Below are 16,210 nucleotides of genomic sequence, written 5' to 3'. Positions count from 1 at the left end.
AAAAATACCCATTGATCCTGATAAAATCAGTGTCATTGTAACCTCCCATGTATGAACCTGAAATCTCAAACAATGTTATTAGCTTCCCAGTTATCCTTTAAAATACAAAACACCTTTTTACGATGTAATGCAAATGAGAAGGGAGGAGGGTGTAAGTTCAAATCAGGAGTTCATGGTAACAATAGTAGCAATGTTGCTGCTCCATAGATACAATACAGTGAGTAAGCATTGTCACCCTTGGACAGGAAGTGGGTTGGCAGAATCACTAGGGGAAATTAAAGGGGAACAAACCCTAAAAAAAATATGACTAATACCACCACCACATCTTAAAATTGGTAAAATGTTTGTTTTTGGATTTAGAAACAATTTTAAAACTATGAAAATCATTTGCTCTAACATACAAAGATACAAAAGTAACCCATGGTCAAAAATAACCAGATCTATGCAATATAAAATATAAGTGCAATAACAAATACTTAAAGTGGTTGTAAACCCTTACAAACCACTTACAGGTAAGCCTTAATCTAGGCTTACCTGTAGGTCCAAAAAATATCTCCTAAACCTATACAGTTTAGGAGATATTTGCCCGAAGACAGGCACCGCTGTCTACGGCGCATGCGCCGTAGACAGCGGCGCGCAGGCCCACAGCGCGGCATCGTCCATGACAAAGATGCCGCTCATGTCGGCTCCCGTGCGCATGCGTGGGAGTGACGTCATCACGGCTTCGCCGAATGACAGCGACGGAGCTGCGAGACCCCACTGAGAAGATGGATGCGGCGGACTACAGGGGACAGCGGTGACTTCGCTGGCTCCTGTGTCAGGTAAGTGACACATAATGGACTACTATGCGACGCATAGTAGTCCATTATGCTTTACCTTTGCAGGGAATGAAAGAGGAAGTAAACCCATCTAAATTAATTGTGTTGTGCTGTCACATAAATCAAAAATTCACAAAGAGTGCATAAATCATAATGTAATCAAATTAGAGTCCAGTGCAAAATTCAAACTCAACCTCAAATAGTCCACCGTGAATACAAACTCTTCACACCAAATGTGCACCAGCCACCTTATACAAATAAACCAGTGGGCTGAATGAAAAAAAAAACTGAAGAGCTGAATGTCAGTACAGGAATCTCCCCTGCTGAGTTATTGCGTTCTCATAGGGACACACCCCCCCGCCTGAACATATTTTTTTTGGTCATGCCCCTTCGACAGAAGCCAGCTGGCTTCTGTTGGACTGGCTGCCATATGCATGGCCGAATGTTGGCTGGTTTCTATTGAACCAGCTGATGCCGTCCGATATTCAGCCCGTGTGTACAGCCCACATCTCAAGATCTCTTAGCCCTTGTACACACGGTCGGAGATTCCGACAACCAAATCCGTCGGAGTAATTCCGACGGATTAATTCCGGAAGAGGTCCGGAAGTCATGTTGCATACACACAGTCAGACTAAGTTGTCGGAAAATCCGATTGTACATAACGTGATGACGTTATTTCGTTACGATGGGACTACTTTCAGGCTAGTAGCCAATAGCTTTGGTCTAGGAATTTGATTTGAGCATGCGTGGCACTTTGTCCGTCGGAGTAGGCTACACATGATCAGAGTATGTCCGATCGGAGCATTTTGTCGGAAAATTTTTCCGGCAAGTTGGAAAAGTTGGTCCGTTGGATATTCCGACGGAAACAGTCCAATGCAGACTACACACAGTCGGAATATCGGACAAAACGCTCCGATAGGAAACATTCCGTCGGAATCTCCGACCGTGTGTACAAGGGCTAACTTAGAATGATAGTTCCTGCCTGGATAGATGCCGCCAATAAGGAAGAGTGCCCTCTGGTGTTAGTTTGGTTGTTGGAAGCAACCTTGACATATATAATAGTGTGACAATTAATTTAAAGAAAACCAAAGAAGACACAAGCACTCATTTATGCTGGTTAAAAGATTCAAAGAGGTCCTCCAGGAACAGTGCAACTCCTATCACTTAGTCAGAAGGACTGTCTAATAATTAAAAGCTCTCAGATAATTCACTTTAGCAGTAAAATTGAAGGCTGAGTTACAGGTTGTTTTATTCATATCTATGTGTCTACATTGGGCACCTTCCAAACAATCAGTTGATTTCAGAATGGCCAATTTAAATAAGGCACTGGACTTCTTCCAGTCTGGGGCTGTTTCTTGAGAGCAGGCTTTAGTGGATAGCAATTCTGCCTTGTAGCACTATGGTCCCGGGTCTGTATCCTGGTCAGGAGACTATCTGTATAGGGCTTGCATGTTTCCCTGTACTTGCATGGGTTTCCTCTGATTTCCTCCCACACTCCAAGGACATGCTGATAGGCAAATTTACCCTAGTATGTACTGTATGTACATGAAGGTATACATGTGACATAGGGACCTCAGATTGTAAACTCTTTGAGGGCAGGGGCTCGTGTAAATGTGCAGTAGACATGTGCATTCGTTTTCGTCCGAATGCATTTTCGTCCGAATTTCAGCTATTTTCGTTTTCGTTTTGACAAACGATAACGAAAGCACAAAATCCGAAAAACGAAAGATCCGACATAAATAAATGCTTTATTTTCGTTTTCATTGTTACAACAGTTCGATATAGAATAGGAGATTCGACATGACTCTGACAACAATCTGTGTCTATAGAACCTGTGGTCGAATGTGCTTAACCTTACCTCTATTAGTCCAAGATTATATAGAGAAAATATTCGACAGAGAAAAAAGATTTGACAGAGAGAAAAGATTCTGCAAGTTACTGTCCTAAAAAGTGTTTGGGGACCCGGGTCCTGCCCCAGGGGACATGTATCAATGCAAAAAAAAGTTTTAAAAACGGCCGTTTTTTCGGGAGCAGTGATTTTAATAATGATTAAAGTGAAACAATAAAAGTGTAATATTCCTTTAAATTTCGTAGGGGGGGGGTTGTCTATAGTATGCCTGTGAAGGGGCGCATGTTTCCCGTGCTTAGAATTGTCCCTGCACAAAGTGTCATTTATGCAGGAAAAAAAGTCCTTTAAAATCACTCGCAGCTATTATGAATTGTAATACAGAGAACACTCATTGAAAGTCATTGATAAAAAAATAAAAAAATAAATAAATAAAAAAGTGTGGGGGTCCCCCAAATTCAATTACCAGGCCCTTCAGGTCTGGTATGGATATTAAGGGGAACCCTGCCTCAAATTTAAGAAAAAATTTGACGTGGGGTTCCCCCTAAATATCCATAACCAGACCCTTCAGGTCTGGTATGGATATTAAGGGGAACCCCGCATCAAATTTTAAAAAAAATTGATGTGGGGTTCCCCCTAAAAATCCATACCAGACCCTTTATCCGAGCACGCAACCTGGCAGGCCGCAGGAAAAGAGGGGGGGACGAGAGAGCGCCCCCCCCTCCCTCCTGAACCGTACCAGGCCACATGCCCTCAACATTGGGAGGATGCTTTGGGGGTCTGTGACCCCTCAAAGCACCTTGTCCCCATGTTGATGAGGACAAGGGCCTCATCCCCACAACCCTGGCCGGTGGTTGTGGAGGTCTGCGGGCGGGGGGCTTATCAGAATCTGGAAGCCCCCTTTAACAAGGGGACCCCCAGATCCCGGCCCCACCCCCTGTTTGAAATGGTAAGGGGGTACAAAAGTACCCCTACCATTTCACAAAGAAAGTGTAAAAAATGGTTAAATAAAACAAACACACTTTTTGAAAAATTCCTTTATTAAAAATAAAAAAATAAAAAAAAGATTCCAGCGGCGGTAATCCACTCTTGCTATCCAGCGATGGACGGTCATCTCTCCAGCGATGTCTCATCTCATCCAGCGCAGCGATCCATCCTTCTTCTGTCTCCTCCACGGAGACACTGCAGGCATTCCGGCGGCTGACGTTTCTTATATACGGAGGGCGGGGCCACCCGTCACCTGACCCCGCCCCCCTCTGACGCAAGGGGAAACCCGGGGTTCCCTGTGACGTAGGGGTGACCCGCACCCCTCTGATGTAACACAGGCAGGTTTCCGTTACATCAGAGGGGGGCGGGGTCACCCATACGTCACGGGGAACCCCGGGTTTCCCCTTGCGTCAGAGGGGGGGCGGGGTCAGGTGACGGGTGGCCCCGCCCTCCGTATATAAGAAACGTCAGCCGCCGGAATGCCTGCAGTGTCTCCGTGGAGGAGACAGAAGAAGGATGGAGGATCGCTGCGCTGGATGAGATGAGACATCGCTGGAGAGATGACCGTCCGTCGCTGGATAGCAAGAGTGGATTACCGCCGCTGGAATCTTTTTTTTATTTTTTTATTTTTAATAAAGGAATTTTTCAAAAGTGTGTTTGTTTTATTTAACCATTTTTTACACTTTCTTTGTGAAATGGTAGGGGTACTTTTGTACCCCCTTACCATTTCAAACAGGGGGGGGCCGGGATCTGGGGGTCCCCTTGTTAAAGGGGGCTTCCAGATTCTGATAAGCCCCCCACCCGCAGACCTCCACAACCACCGGCCAGGGTTGTGGGGATGAGGCCCTTGTCCTCATCAACATGGGGACAAGGTGCTTTGAGGGGTCACGGACCCCCAAAGCATCCTCCCAATGTTGAGGGCATGTGGCCTGGTACGGTTCAGGAGGGAGGGGGGCCGCTCTCTCATCCCCCCCTCTTTTCCTGCGGCCTGCCAGGTTGCGTGCTCGGATAAAGGGTCTGGTATGGATTTTTAGGGGGAACCCCACGTCAATTTTTTTTTAAATTTGACGCGGGGTTCCCCTTAATATCCATACCAGACCTGAAGGGTCTGGTTATGGATATTTAGGGGGAACCCCACGTCAATTTTTTTCTTAAATTTGAGGCAGGGTTCCCCTTAATATCCATACCAGACCTGAAGGGCCTGGTAATTGAATTTGGGGGACCCCCACGCTTTTTTTTTAATTTATTTATTTATTTTTTTATCAATGACTTTCAATGAGTGTTCTCTGTATTACGGAGCCGACAATTCATAATAGCTGCGAGTGATTTTAAAGGACTTTTTTTCCTGCATAAATGACACTTTGTGCAGGGACAATTCTAAGCACGGGAAACATGCGCCCCTTCACAGGCACACTATAGACAACCCCCCCCTACGAAATTTAAAGGAATATTACACTTTTATTGTTTCACTTTAATCATTATTAAAATAACTGCTCCCGAAAAAATGGCCGTTTTTAAAACTTTTTTTTGCATTGATACATGTCCCCTGGGGCAGGACCCGGGTCCCCAAACACTTTTTAGGACAGTAACTTGCAAATTAGCCTTTAAAATTAGCACTTTAGATTTTGAACGTTGGAGTCCCATAGACTTTAATAGGGTTCTAAAGTATGCTATATAGTTAGCTCCGTCGAATCTTCTTTATACATTCGACAGACACCATAAGCCTTCCAAGACAGATTCGACCGTAAATCATGTGGATTTTCCGACGAATGCAATTTTTGAACGAAAAACGAAATAAATAAAAACGAATTTCGGGAGTAACTAAATAAATTAAGTTTTCGGACGAAAACGAAATTCCGAAACGAAATATTTTACTCTGCACATGTCTAATGTGCAGTATGTAAGTGCTAAATTGTTGGTTCTATATACAGTAAATATCAATTGAATTCAATTGATTCAAAGGGATAGTGTGGCTATATTGGATTATTTTGCATATAACTTATATATCAAGGTATTTGATGCAGACTGCTCCTTGTTTTTGGGGGGTTTTATTGTATTTTCTAGCACTAATCGCTGAACTTGGGTGTTTTTATAAAAATACCTATAATAAATTCATGCTTTACCATGAGTCCAAATGGATTTTGTTCTTTTTCACAGGGTCTCTTTGCAGCCACAATGCACCTACCACGCACATGCTCATACATGCTCATTTGGGGTGTCACTTTTTTACTAAGGTTTAATTCAGTAGGCATATGTTGTTCAAACTCTTTTTAAAACCATCAACACACAAACACTTAAAGCAAACCTGTCATCCAGATTAAAGTGTTAAAACAAACAACTTTGAAATTACCTATGATAGTTGTTGAATGTATTTCTGTGTATCCAAGGAACCCCTAAATTATAAACCTAGGTTATCCTCTTACAGTGATTAAAAGGTTTTTTTTTTTCAGATAACAAAAATATCATGCTTGCCACCACTGTGCAGCTAATTGTGCACAGAGTGGCCCCGAACATCCTCTGCTGGGGTCCCCCGGTGGCACTTTCGGCTCCTCTCTACATCAGATAACCCCATAGGAGATGCACTCTCCCGAGGGGGTTACCTTACGGGTGCAGCATTCGGGATCCATAGCCACCGAATTTATGACCCCCCCCCCATCACTCGCGTCATTGGATTTGCGGGATCCAATGGCTGGGCTGCTATCAATCTATCCAATCAAGAGCCGAGAACCCCGGGGAGAGATATTGTGTCCCCGCCGGGTCAAGTCCCAGGGCTCAGATAAGTAAGACGGGGGCTGGGGGGCTGGTCACTGCCAGGTGGTTTTTCACTTTAATGCATAGGATGCATTAAGGTGAAAAACCACGAAGGTTTACAACCCCTTTAAGGACCAGGCCTTTTCTGGCCCTTTTTGTTTATGTGTAACAATTAGTTTTTTTGCTAGAAAATTACTTAGAACCCCCAAACATTAAATATTTTTTTAAAGCAGAGGCCCTAGACAATTAAGTGTGGGTTTTGAATTTTTTTATGTTGCACGATATTTGCGGAAGCACTATTTCAAACACAATTTTTGGGAAAAAATACACTTTTTTGAATTTGCAAAAAAACAAAATACATAACCCATTTTTTTGTAAAATATAAAAGGTGGTGTTACGCTGAGTTAATAGATTCCAAACATGTCACGCTTTAAAATTTCTCACGCCCATGCAACAGCGAAAAATGATGTCAATTTTACTATCCATAGGCGATGCTTTTCAAAGCCTTTACAGGTTACCACTTTAGACTTACAGAGGAGGTCTAGTGCTAGAATTACTGCCCCTGGTCTCATGTTTGTGGTGATATCTAACATTCCTGGGGCAACCACTGTTTGCGGGCATGCCGGACTGACAATCGTATTCACCTTTGCGAATTTGTGGGGAGAAGTTCCATTTTTTTGTAATTAGAATTTATTTTTTGCTTTACATTTTTTTGATCAATTATTGCTGTCACAAGTAATGTAAACAACTCTTGTGACAGCAATAGGCATGTGACAGGTATTCTTTATGGAGGGATCTGGGGTCAATAAGATCCCAAATGCCTCCTCTGCACTTAAAAGCATTCAAAAACACAGAGATTGGTAGTTTTGAATGCATTTCATTATTTGAAAATGACACTGAAAACATCTGGACAAACCGGAAGTGATGTCGTTGCTTATGGGTTACATAGTTAGTAAGGTTGAATAAAGACACCAGTCCATCCTGAGTGTCTACAATTGTCCATATCCCTGTACATTGCACACTCACATTGGTCCCTACCATCAAGGAGCCCACAATCCAAGGTCCCCATTCATATACTAGGGCCAATTTTGGACAGATGCTAATTAACCTACCTGCATGTCTTTGGAGTGTGGGTGGAAACTGGAGTACCCGGAGGAAACCCACGCAGGCACAGGGAGAACATGTAAGCTCCAGGCAGGTAGTGTCGTGGTTGGGATTTGAACCAGTGACCCTTCTTACTGCTAGGCGAAAGTGCTAACCACTACACCACTCTGCTACCAATATGAGCTTTGTTAGGCTGTCCGGCCAGCCAGTGGGCATTGAAGAAAGATGGTCTGCACACGTGGGACGTCAGACATGCCTTCTGGTTGCTCAGTTCTCCTCGTGGCTTGGGAGAGCTTGAGAGACCGCATAAGGTAGCGGGAAGGGGGGGCAACCATTGGCTCTAAAAAGTGGGCATTACTCCGGTACAACCACTTGAAGTCACATTATGTACTAGGTACATGATTTGGCGACAAGGGGTTAAACAGAAAACATTGACTTCTGTCTGTTAGCGATAAGCTAAGTTCTTAAACTGTAAACCAATCCTAGCATTTAACACAGATGAGCTCATCTGTCTGCTGATTCTCCTTTCACTGTATAGCCACTGGCTTGGGAAGGAACAAGACCTATAATTGTTACTTAACTGGGCTATCCCCTACTAAACATGGGTGTTTTGTGTGGCAGATCTGTGAAATTTTGAGAACTGGATGGACAGAAATACAAATTCTTTGGCAGGTAAAACAGCTCCCATATATCTCATTCATAAATGAAATTAGTTGTTTGCCTGGAATGTAGCTTTAACTGTTAGTGTGCCATCAACTCTGCAAATTGGTAAATATCCGAGGCATAGAGTTTATTTGCATGTAGTCCATACATTTCCAACAAGTAACAGGTGTTCACAGTCACCTTCCCAGAATACCTGGTAAAATTATGGAGTCACTAATGCCATTACTCAGTTTAATAAGAGCCTAGGGACAAGTGCAGAGGAGAGATTTTCAGCACTAGTATTGCAGATTTTTTCCCCCCTAGCAGATAGAAATAGTTGGCAAGTTCTATTATTCATAAGTCTGTGTTCGTGTCTGCAGAGAGTGACAGCATTTGGAGTAACAAAGATGTATCCACTAAAACAGCTGCTGTTATTTTTTTGGTCCATACTTCTTGCAATAACCAAATCTGTAACATTGAAAGATTATTTCGCTTGTTATGATAATTGCATACAGTTATGGTAATATTTTAAAACAGTGTTTGCAATAACACGCTGAAAAAATATTAATGTCTTTAAGCTCAAATTCATATTTCAGCACTGGAGAGTTACTGGTAAATTGAATAAACCACCATCTTCTTTTATGTCTCAAGAACTCGAGCGAGCTGTTGATTTACAGGGAAGGAGATTTTAGCACAGAGCTCTCTATCATGATACTAAGAGAAACAGTTTTAGTTTTTTTTTGTTTTAGAGTCATAAAAAAAGGGAGAAAGGCCGGTGCTATTGAAGTCGACTAAAACATCTGATGGCCGAAACACATTGGCTTTTTTTGTCTGTTGTTCACATGCAATAATAAAACTATGTTTTAGCCAACTTCCATTGTACCAGGCCTTTCTCCCTTTTTTGCATGGATTACATGGAGGTTTGCAGAGACTTCCTAGGCTGAGTGCTGTGTCCTTGAGGTTCACCATGCATTACACAGGTGCACCTGTTTTAGATTAATACCAAATCTGTTGCATTTAGTGCACATTGACCCATGCTAAATGCACTTCCGTTGATGTGCGTTGACAATGACATTACTTTTTGCAGTGATTTGCATTTTTTTTTCACAGCAGGAGCCACACGTGACATTTGTGTAAACTCACCCTACTGGAAACAATAGGTTTCACCTTGTATTGAATAGGGTCTGTGTTGGGCTGTGGTTCTCAGCACAGGCCCTATGCAATAACAAGCTAAAGATGCTTTGTCTTCAGTACTTCTTGTGTCACTAGCCAGAAATAACAACATACTTTTTTTTTTATTTATTTTTTTATTTTTTTACTGTGCTCCATTTTTATTTTGCTGTTTGCTTGGTCAAGGTCAATATTTGAAACATGTTGAAGCCAAGCAACTAGCATTCTCCAAACCAAGTCAGCAGTGACAGCCTACTTATTTAACCTATCACATGACTCTTTACCCCATAACTTTACCCTAAGGAGGCTTAGTGACTAGAGGCCATTGAAGCTTAGATGCCCGGACCACATCAACCAGTGTCAATATGCGCCAGTTAACCTTACAGTAGAACCGTAAGTAATTTTTCAGGCTGACAGAGGAGTCTGGGGAACCCTAGCAATACGCACAGATGTGCAATCCTAGGAGGACCACAATATAATATCATTGTAGTGCAATGGGGCCTTGATCTTGAGTCCTTAGTCTACAGTCACCCACTCTGACCACACAAATTATATTGTATATTGAACAATGTCCATGTCCTCCACATAGATATTACATAGACACACGTGGCTGGAGGTTTAGCACTCAGAGTGAAGAAAATGTCTCTCATTTCCCATAGTGTAGTGCATGATTGTGTTTGCATGTGTGTAAGGACACACATTAGTCTCTCACCTGTACCCATCCCTCAGCATATACACCTCCACCACCACCCACCAGTATCCATACCACTGATAAAATGCCACCCTAGAACACAGAGCTCTCTAGCCATTTTTACACAGTAGGAGTATGTGCATTAACCCAACAGTGACCATTCTGCAGTATATGTGAATTAACCTCTCATTGATCACCAGCCACAGAAGAAACATTAGCCCCTCAGTCACCTAGCTTATAAGCATTAACCCCTCAGTGGTCTGTCTGCAGTGAATGTGAACCACCTCAAAAGGATGTGCAATAATTCCTTAGTGGTAAATATTCAGTGTGTGTGCATTACTTCTCAGAGACCTATCCCCAGCGTATAAGCAATAACCCCCTTAGCACCCAGCCCCAGTACAGGTGTGTTAACCCCTCAGCACCCATTTCTCTGCGCAAATGAAAAAACCCTAAGGGCTCATGCACACTGGAAGTTTTTACAGCTGCTGTTTTTGGCTTCAGACATTGTTTTCTGCAGCCAGGAGACTCCCCAGCATGTTATCCTATGTGTCCATGAACATAGGCTTTTATCAGCATTTTTCGTCAGGGGCGTTTTCTGGCTGGGGACAAAAAACAGAACTAGGGGATTTGGAGTAGAGTTTTTTCAGCTGTAAAAACATTCTAACTCTGAAAAACGCTAAAAAACTAAAAAAAATCTAGTTTATGAGCGGTTTTTGAACCATAAGCTTTTGTGGGAATATAGTTTTGCTCTAAAAACGCAAAAGCTACAAAACGCTAATGTAAAAATTCTGCAAAATGCAGAAAAATAAAATTTTTAACGTGGCATTCAACAGCTAAATCTACTGTTTTTATAATGACTTGTGTGTATGAGGCATTAAAGCCCAGTCCTCAGCCCATGTGCATTATCTCATCAGTTCTCCACACCAGAAACCCAGGTCATGTAGGTAACACCTTAGTACTCAGTACCCATTGTTTGTACTTTAATCTCTTAGCGCCTATTCTTCAGTTTATGTGCTTTAATCTCTTAGCCCTTGTACACACGGTCAGAAATTCCGACCACAAAATCCGTCGGATTTTGCCCGACGGATTTTGTCCGAAACTGGTGTTGCATACACACGGTCGGACAAAGTTGTCAGAAAATCCGATCGTTCGTAATGTGATGACGTTATTTAGTTATGATAGGACTACGTTCAGGCTAGTAGCCAATAGCTTAGGTCTAGGAATTTGATCTGAGCATGTGTGGCACTTTGTCCGATCGGAATTCTCTACAAAGTCCAATCGGATCATGAAGTCGGGAAATTTTTATATCCAGCTCTCAAACTTTGTTGGTCGGACATTCCGACGGAAAAAGTCAGATGAAGCCCACACACGGTCGGATTATCCGACAACGTGGTCCGATCAGACATTTTCCGTCGGAATGTCCGACCGTGTGTACAAGGGCTTAGATGTCATTAGGCTTTATGTACACTACATTTACCACGGCTGTGGGAAAACCCAATATGTGGCAAAATCGAGCTGCAGTTTTGCTGTGGTTTGCATTTTCCCATGCTCGTCGGTCAAAACGTTCCTATCCTGAATGCAATTCTTTCATGTTCAGGAGAGGGAGGTTGAGGAAGGTTGTTCCATATAAGATAGTCAATGTTTAATTTTTGCATTCAGGTTCACCTTAAGATAGGTCTAAGCTGACAATGTCTTCAGAGCTCTGGAACACATTTTTGTTATCCCGATTCCTAAACAAGCACTTATTCATTTGTCACAGAGGCACTGGAATTGTGGGGCGCAGTAAAGCATTATTCTGACATCACTAATACTGCCAATTTTCACGCACTGTAAGGAGCATCTGCTTTGCATCTTGTTATTAATGGGGGAACCATAAACTCTCCAGCACAAGCACCATGGCACATTAGGTAGTGGGCTTACAAGCTACTGCATGCAGCAGTTTGAGCATGTTTTTCATTAACTACAGTAAAAAAGAACATGTTTACCAAAACCAAAATAGCACTGAAAAACGTTGCTTATAGATGATCAAAAGAGGTATGTATAGGCCCTAAAATGAACAGATGACATATCTTCTGAGATATTGTATTGCGCATATATTATATTTTACACTTATATAAAACAAATCTGAAACAATATGGCATAAAATGCAGCATAACTATGTTTGTTACAACATATAAGCTAAATTTTTACTAGCACAATCAGAAATGTTGCTCAGTGTTCTAGCTACCCCTCTCTCTCTCTCTCTCTCTCTGTTTGCTTTTTAGACAATCACTCAATGGATTGTCACAGCTCTCGAATAATGCACGACACAGAGAAGGATGATAACAATAACGATGAATACGATAATTATGATGAACTGGTAGCCAAGTCGTTGTTGAATCTTGGCAAAATAGCGGAGGATGCAGCGTACAGAGCCAGGACAGAATCTGAAATGAACAGCAATACATCTAATAGCATGGAGGACGACAGTGACAAGAATGAGAATGTGGGACGAAAGACAGAGCTTAGTTTAGACTTGGACAGTGATGTTGTTAGGGAAACTGTGGATTCCCTCAAACTGCTGGCACAAGGACACGGTGTAGTGCTTTCCGATAACCTCAATGATAGGAATTATGTTGACAATACATCCCAGGAAGACTCAAGGAATATGAACTATTTGACGTTAGGAAAACCTACGAATAATGGACATGCAGAGAAAATGGTGGAGGAGAGTGATGAGGAGGTGTGCCTGAGCAGTTTAGAATGCTTACGGAACCAATGTTTTGACCTTGCACGGAAACTTAGCGAAACTAATTCCCATGATAGAAGCCAACAGCAAAATATGGGCATGAGATTGCCCAGAGCAGATGAAGACTATTGTGACCGAATACCGGAGAGAAATTATTCTGATATGATGAACTTAATGAGACTTGAAGAACAGTTGAGCCCTAGATCAAGAACTTTTTCTAGCTGTGCAAAAGAGGATGAATTTAATGAAAGAGATGATGACACTACCTCCATCACCTCAGACAGGTCAGAAGAAGTCTTTGATATGACAAAGGGTAATCTGACACTGCTAGAAAAAGCCATAGCCCTGGAAAGTGAGAGAGCAAAGGCAATGAGGGAAAGAATGGCCATGGAAGCTGGGAGGAGAGACAGCATGAGGCCTTGTGATGATCCAATGAGGCACCTCTCAGGGGAGGACAGAAGGCCAAAGTCCACTGATGGCCATGTCAAAAAGCCATGTTATACTAAAGGTAAAAATTTTTGCGTACATTTCTTAAGTATTGTAGTGGTGTTGTTTTCACATCCCCAAAACAGCTGAAAGCTCATGAATATTGTTCACTTCACAAAAGAGCTGCTTCAAGCAAAGGACAAAATTTAATGCTGGTCCCCGGATTGCTTTAAAATATTAGAGAAAGCAAAGCAATAGTTACAGGTGTCAAATGTTTTCAAGGAAAAGGAACAGTGAAATTAGAATGGTTTTGATGTTTTTTTTAAGGGGCAATGGACTTTATATGGCTCTGGTGCATTATTGAAACTCCTTTCAACTGGAAAATTTCTTGTGCCAAAGACAGCACCTTACTACTCTTTATTGTTTTATGTTTTTTCTTTTCATAAAAAAAGACTGCAAAAAAAAAAGCAAAATAAAACACACAAATGCAAAGAACATTACATTAAATAAGCTAAATTACCATAAATCGCTAAGCTCCATGAAAAAATCCCCTAAATTAATTTAAAAATTAGTAGATTGTTTCTTTTTTTTCAAGCAAATTTCACTTAAGCACCTGAATGAGTGAAATTGAAAGTGCATGCCTCTGTAAAATTTTGTCAATGGACATTCATTTTGCAACAAATTTCGTTTTACCAAATTGGCAGGATCTGAAAGATATTCAGACATTTGCTGATATTCCAGATTCAGCACAATGGGCAATATTTTTTGGTGAGTTCAGAGCAAATCGATCTGTTTGCCTCTTAACTAAAACAACCCTGGATATGAAAGTCAGTTGCAAAAGGTAAACATTGCTTTGCATATTTTATTACTCATGTAAATTTGGTGGACATCTTCCAGTACACACAAAATAGTAGAAGCCATTTTGTGAATTGGTAGGCCTCATTGAGAATACGATTGAGTTCTCAAATGGCTCCACCATTTGTAAGTCATGAAGCAAGTTTAAAGAGTTTAAAAAAATTAGGATGTTCATTACATTCATATGTAGACATGCTGGCTAATGATAGATAATTGATGAATTACAATAATCAGCTTTTTATATTTATTGCTGAGAGTTTATAATGAGCCTTGATGTAGTGTGCAGCTAAGAAGGAATGCTGGTCCAATTCAAGTGTCTTGCTGTGTGTGAGGTAAATGAATCTAGTGTCTCTAAATCACTTGCAACAATATGCAATTAATTCCTCTTAGATTAATTGACGATCCCATTAGCCCCTTTGAATGAGATATTTTCAGAGTCTGGAAGAACAATTGATACAGTCAGCAATTTAATTATAGAAAAACTTTTTTTTTTTTCCTGGTGATGATCAGAAGAAATACATAGTTCTCTTACCATGTTTAATCTCTTTTTTTAATAAACTGTAAATCATCTAAGTTGACATGGTAAGCACAAAATGTGTGAACCAGCAGCTCCTTTCACCAAAGGGCACAATGAAATAAGAGTCCATTTTCTTCCCTGAGAACAAAACAAAATTTGGGATGTCCCACCATTCATCTTGGACAGAACCATTAGCTTCCCCAAGATTTGACACATCTAAAAATTAGAGTTTTATATCCCAGCCTTCATTTCCCTAAATATTGGCTTTACTACCCTTATTGGGATCATAGTTGAAGAAAGGGGAAAAAAGTGCTGGACCTGTCGGGTTTTCTCATTGGTATTGCTATCTTAAAGTGTTGATGTAAATGATTTGTTTCCCAGGCAATCAGCTTCTACACCCCAGAAGATCTCCACAGTCATCTTGGCTTATAGTGTAATGTAACAAGAAGCATCCCTGCTAAAAGGTTCAGATACCTCTTTATTCCAATAAAAGGCAGAGTGGCAATCTAGAACGTAGCCAACAAATTGGCTACTCTTTTCAGGTTGTCCCCCTGACATTTATTTGAATAAAGTTTTATCTGGACCTCTTAGCAGAGTTTCAATTATAATTTTTGTTAAACTTATTCGGAAGACTACACCTCTTATGGCTAGCTCCATTCTTCCATACACTAAACTGTTACAATATTGACATTTAGATAAGAAATATGTTCAAGAATATACTTTTGCACACTGCCCTTGTATTCTTGGTAAGTTGGCTATGAGCTTCATGTTTCACCAAGGTTTTATAATTGTTTCTGAATTCATTCAACATTAAAAAGGTAAAAATAAATAAAACAAGTATTTACAGCAAGTGCTGGACACAAGCCAACATGGTCTCTCCTCAACTGAATTTAATTATTTAATTGAGCATTTTATATGTGTGTGTGTGTGTGTGTGTGCGTGCGTGCGTGCGTGCGTGCGTGCGTGCGTGTGTGTGTGTGTGTGTGTTTTTTCTATGACTGTTCTTCTAGGGTTTTATTTCCTAGTAGCAAAAGGAATTCAAGTGTCTAATGGTCTTTAAGTTGGCTTACGCAACCAACGGTCCAGTGCTTGTTTTTTTGGCATCGAAAATACGTTTTAAAAATTGTCTTCCACATTCTTCGTAAGTTTAACCTGGTCCTTAGACTAACTCTTGAGCTAATCCTGAAATAAAACCCTTAAAAGAAAACTAAAGCATTTTTATATGCTCTCTATTCATTGTGTTCAGAACTTATTTATTTGATAATTGCTTTTATTTCTTTTTTAATGGTAAATATGAAAACCTAGAGTATGACTATTTCATACTTACACTTACAGCCAGTATACAAGCTCCAGGCAATTTTTGGAGAGCAGCTGTTGTTCTAAACATACAGTAGATATGATTGATTCAGAGGAGGGACACCCGCCCCTTACTATTCCGCAAGCAAGAATGAAAACCATCACAAAGCATATCTGATAGTTTTACTGGCAGTTTACAGTATTTAGTTGCTTTTCCTATTGACAAGTTTTTTATTTATATTTTTTCAACAATCTTACATACAGGCCAAGCAAAAGTGATAAAGGTAAGGTCAAACTATAACACTGCAGCAGTTGTATAGCATTAAAAATAACTGTTGTTAGCATACTGACAGTGTTGTAGCTTGTCCCAACCCCTCCC

At 41.0% G+C, this 16,210-nt stretch overlaps 1 protein-coding gene across 23 annotated transcripts in view; it reads left to right on the top strand.

Moving 5' to 3' along the window:
- The window catches only part of MYT1L (myelin transcription factor 1 like), a 629,697-nt gene that overhangs the window by 500,521 nt on the left and 112,966 nt on the right, over nucleotides 1-16,210 (top strand). For 22 of the 23 annotated variants that reach the window (XM_077488717.1, XM_077488713.1, XM_077488709.1 and 19 more), the window contains one exon: nucleotides 12,274-13,245. The exons of the other annotated variant lie outside the window; for it this stretch is intronic. In XM_077488717.1, the coding sequence (XP_077344843.1) occupies nucleotides 12,274-13,245 (972 nt within the window). The remainder of the gene's footprint in view (nucleotides 1-12,273; nucleotides 13,246-16,210) is intronic. 23 annotated transcript variants of the gene reach the window in all.

The sequence above is a fragment of the Lithobates pipiens genome, unplaced genomic scaffold, assembly GCF_037356315.1.
Source record: "Lithobates pipiens isolate NorthernLeopardFrog02 unplaced genomic scaffold, aLitPip1_a1.2 Scaffold_18, whole genome shotgun sequence".
Lineage (NCBI taxonomy): Eukaryota > Metazoa > Chordata > Amphibia > Anura > Ranidae > Lithobates > Lithobates pipiens.
This window is presented reverse-complemented; position numbering and strand designations above follow the sequence as displayed.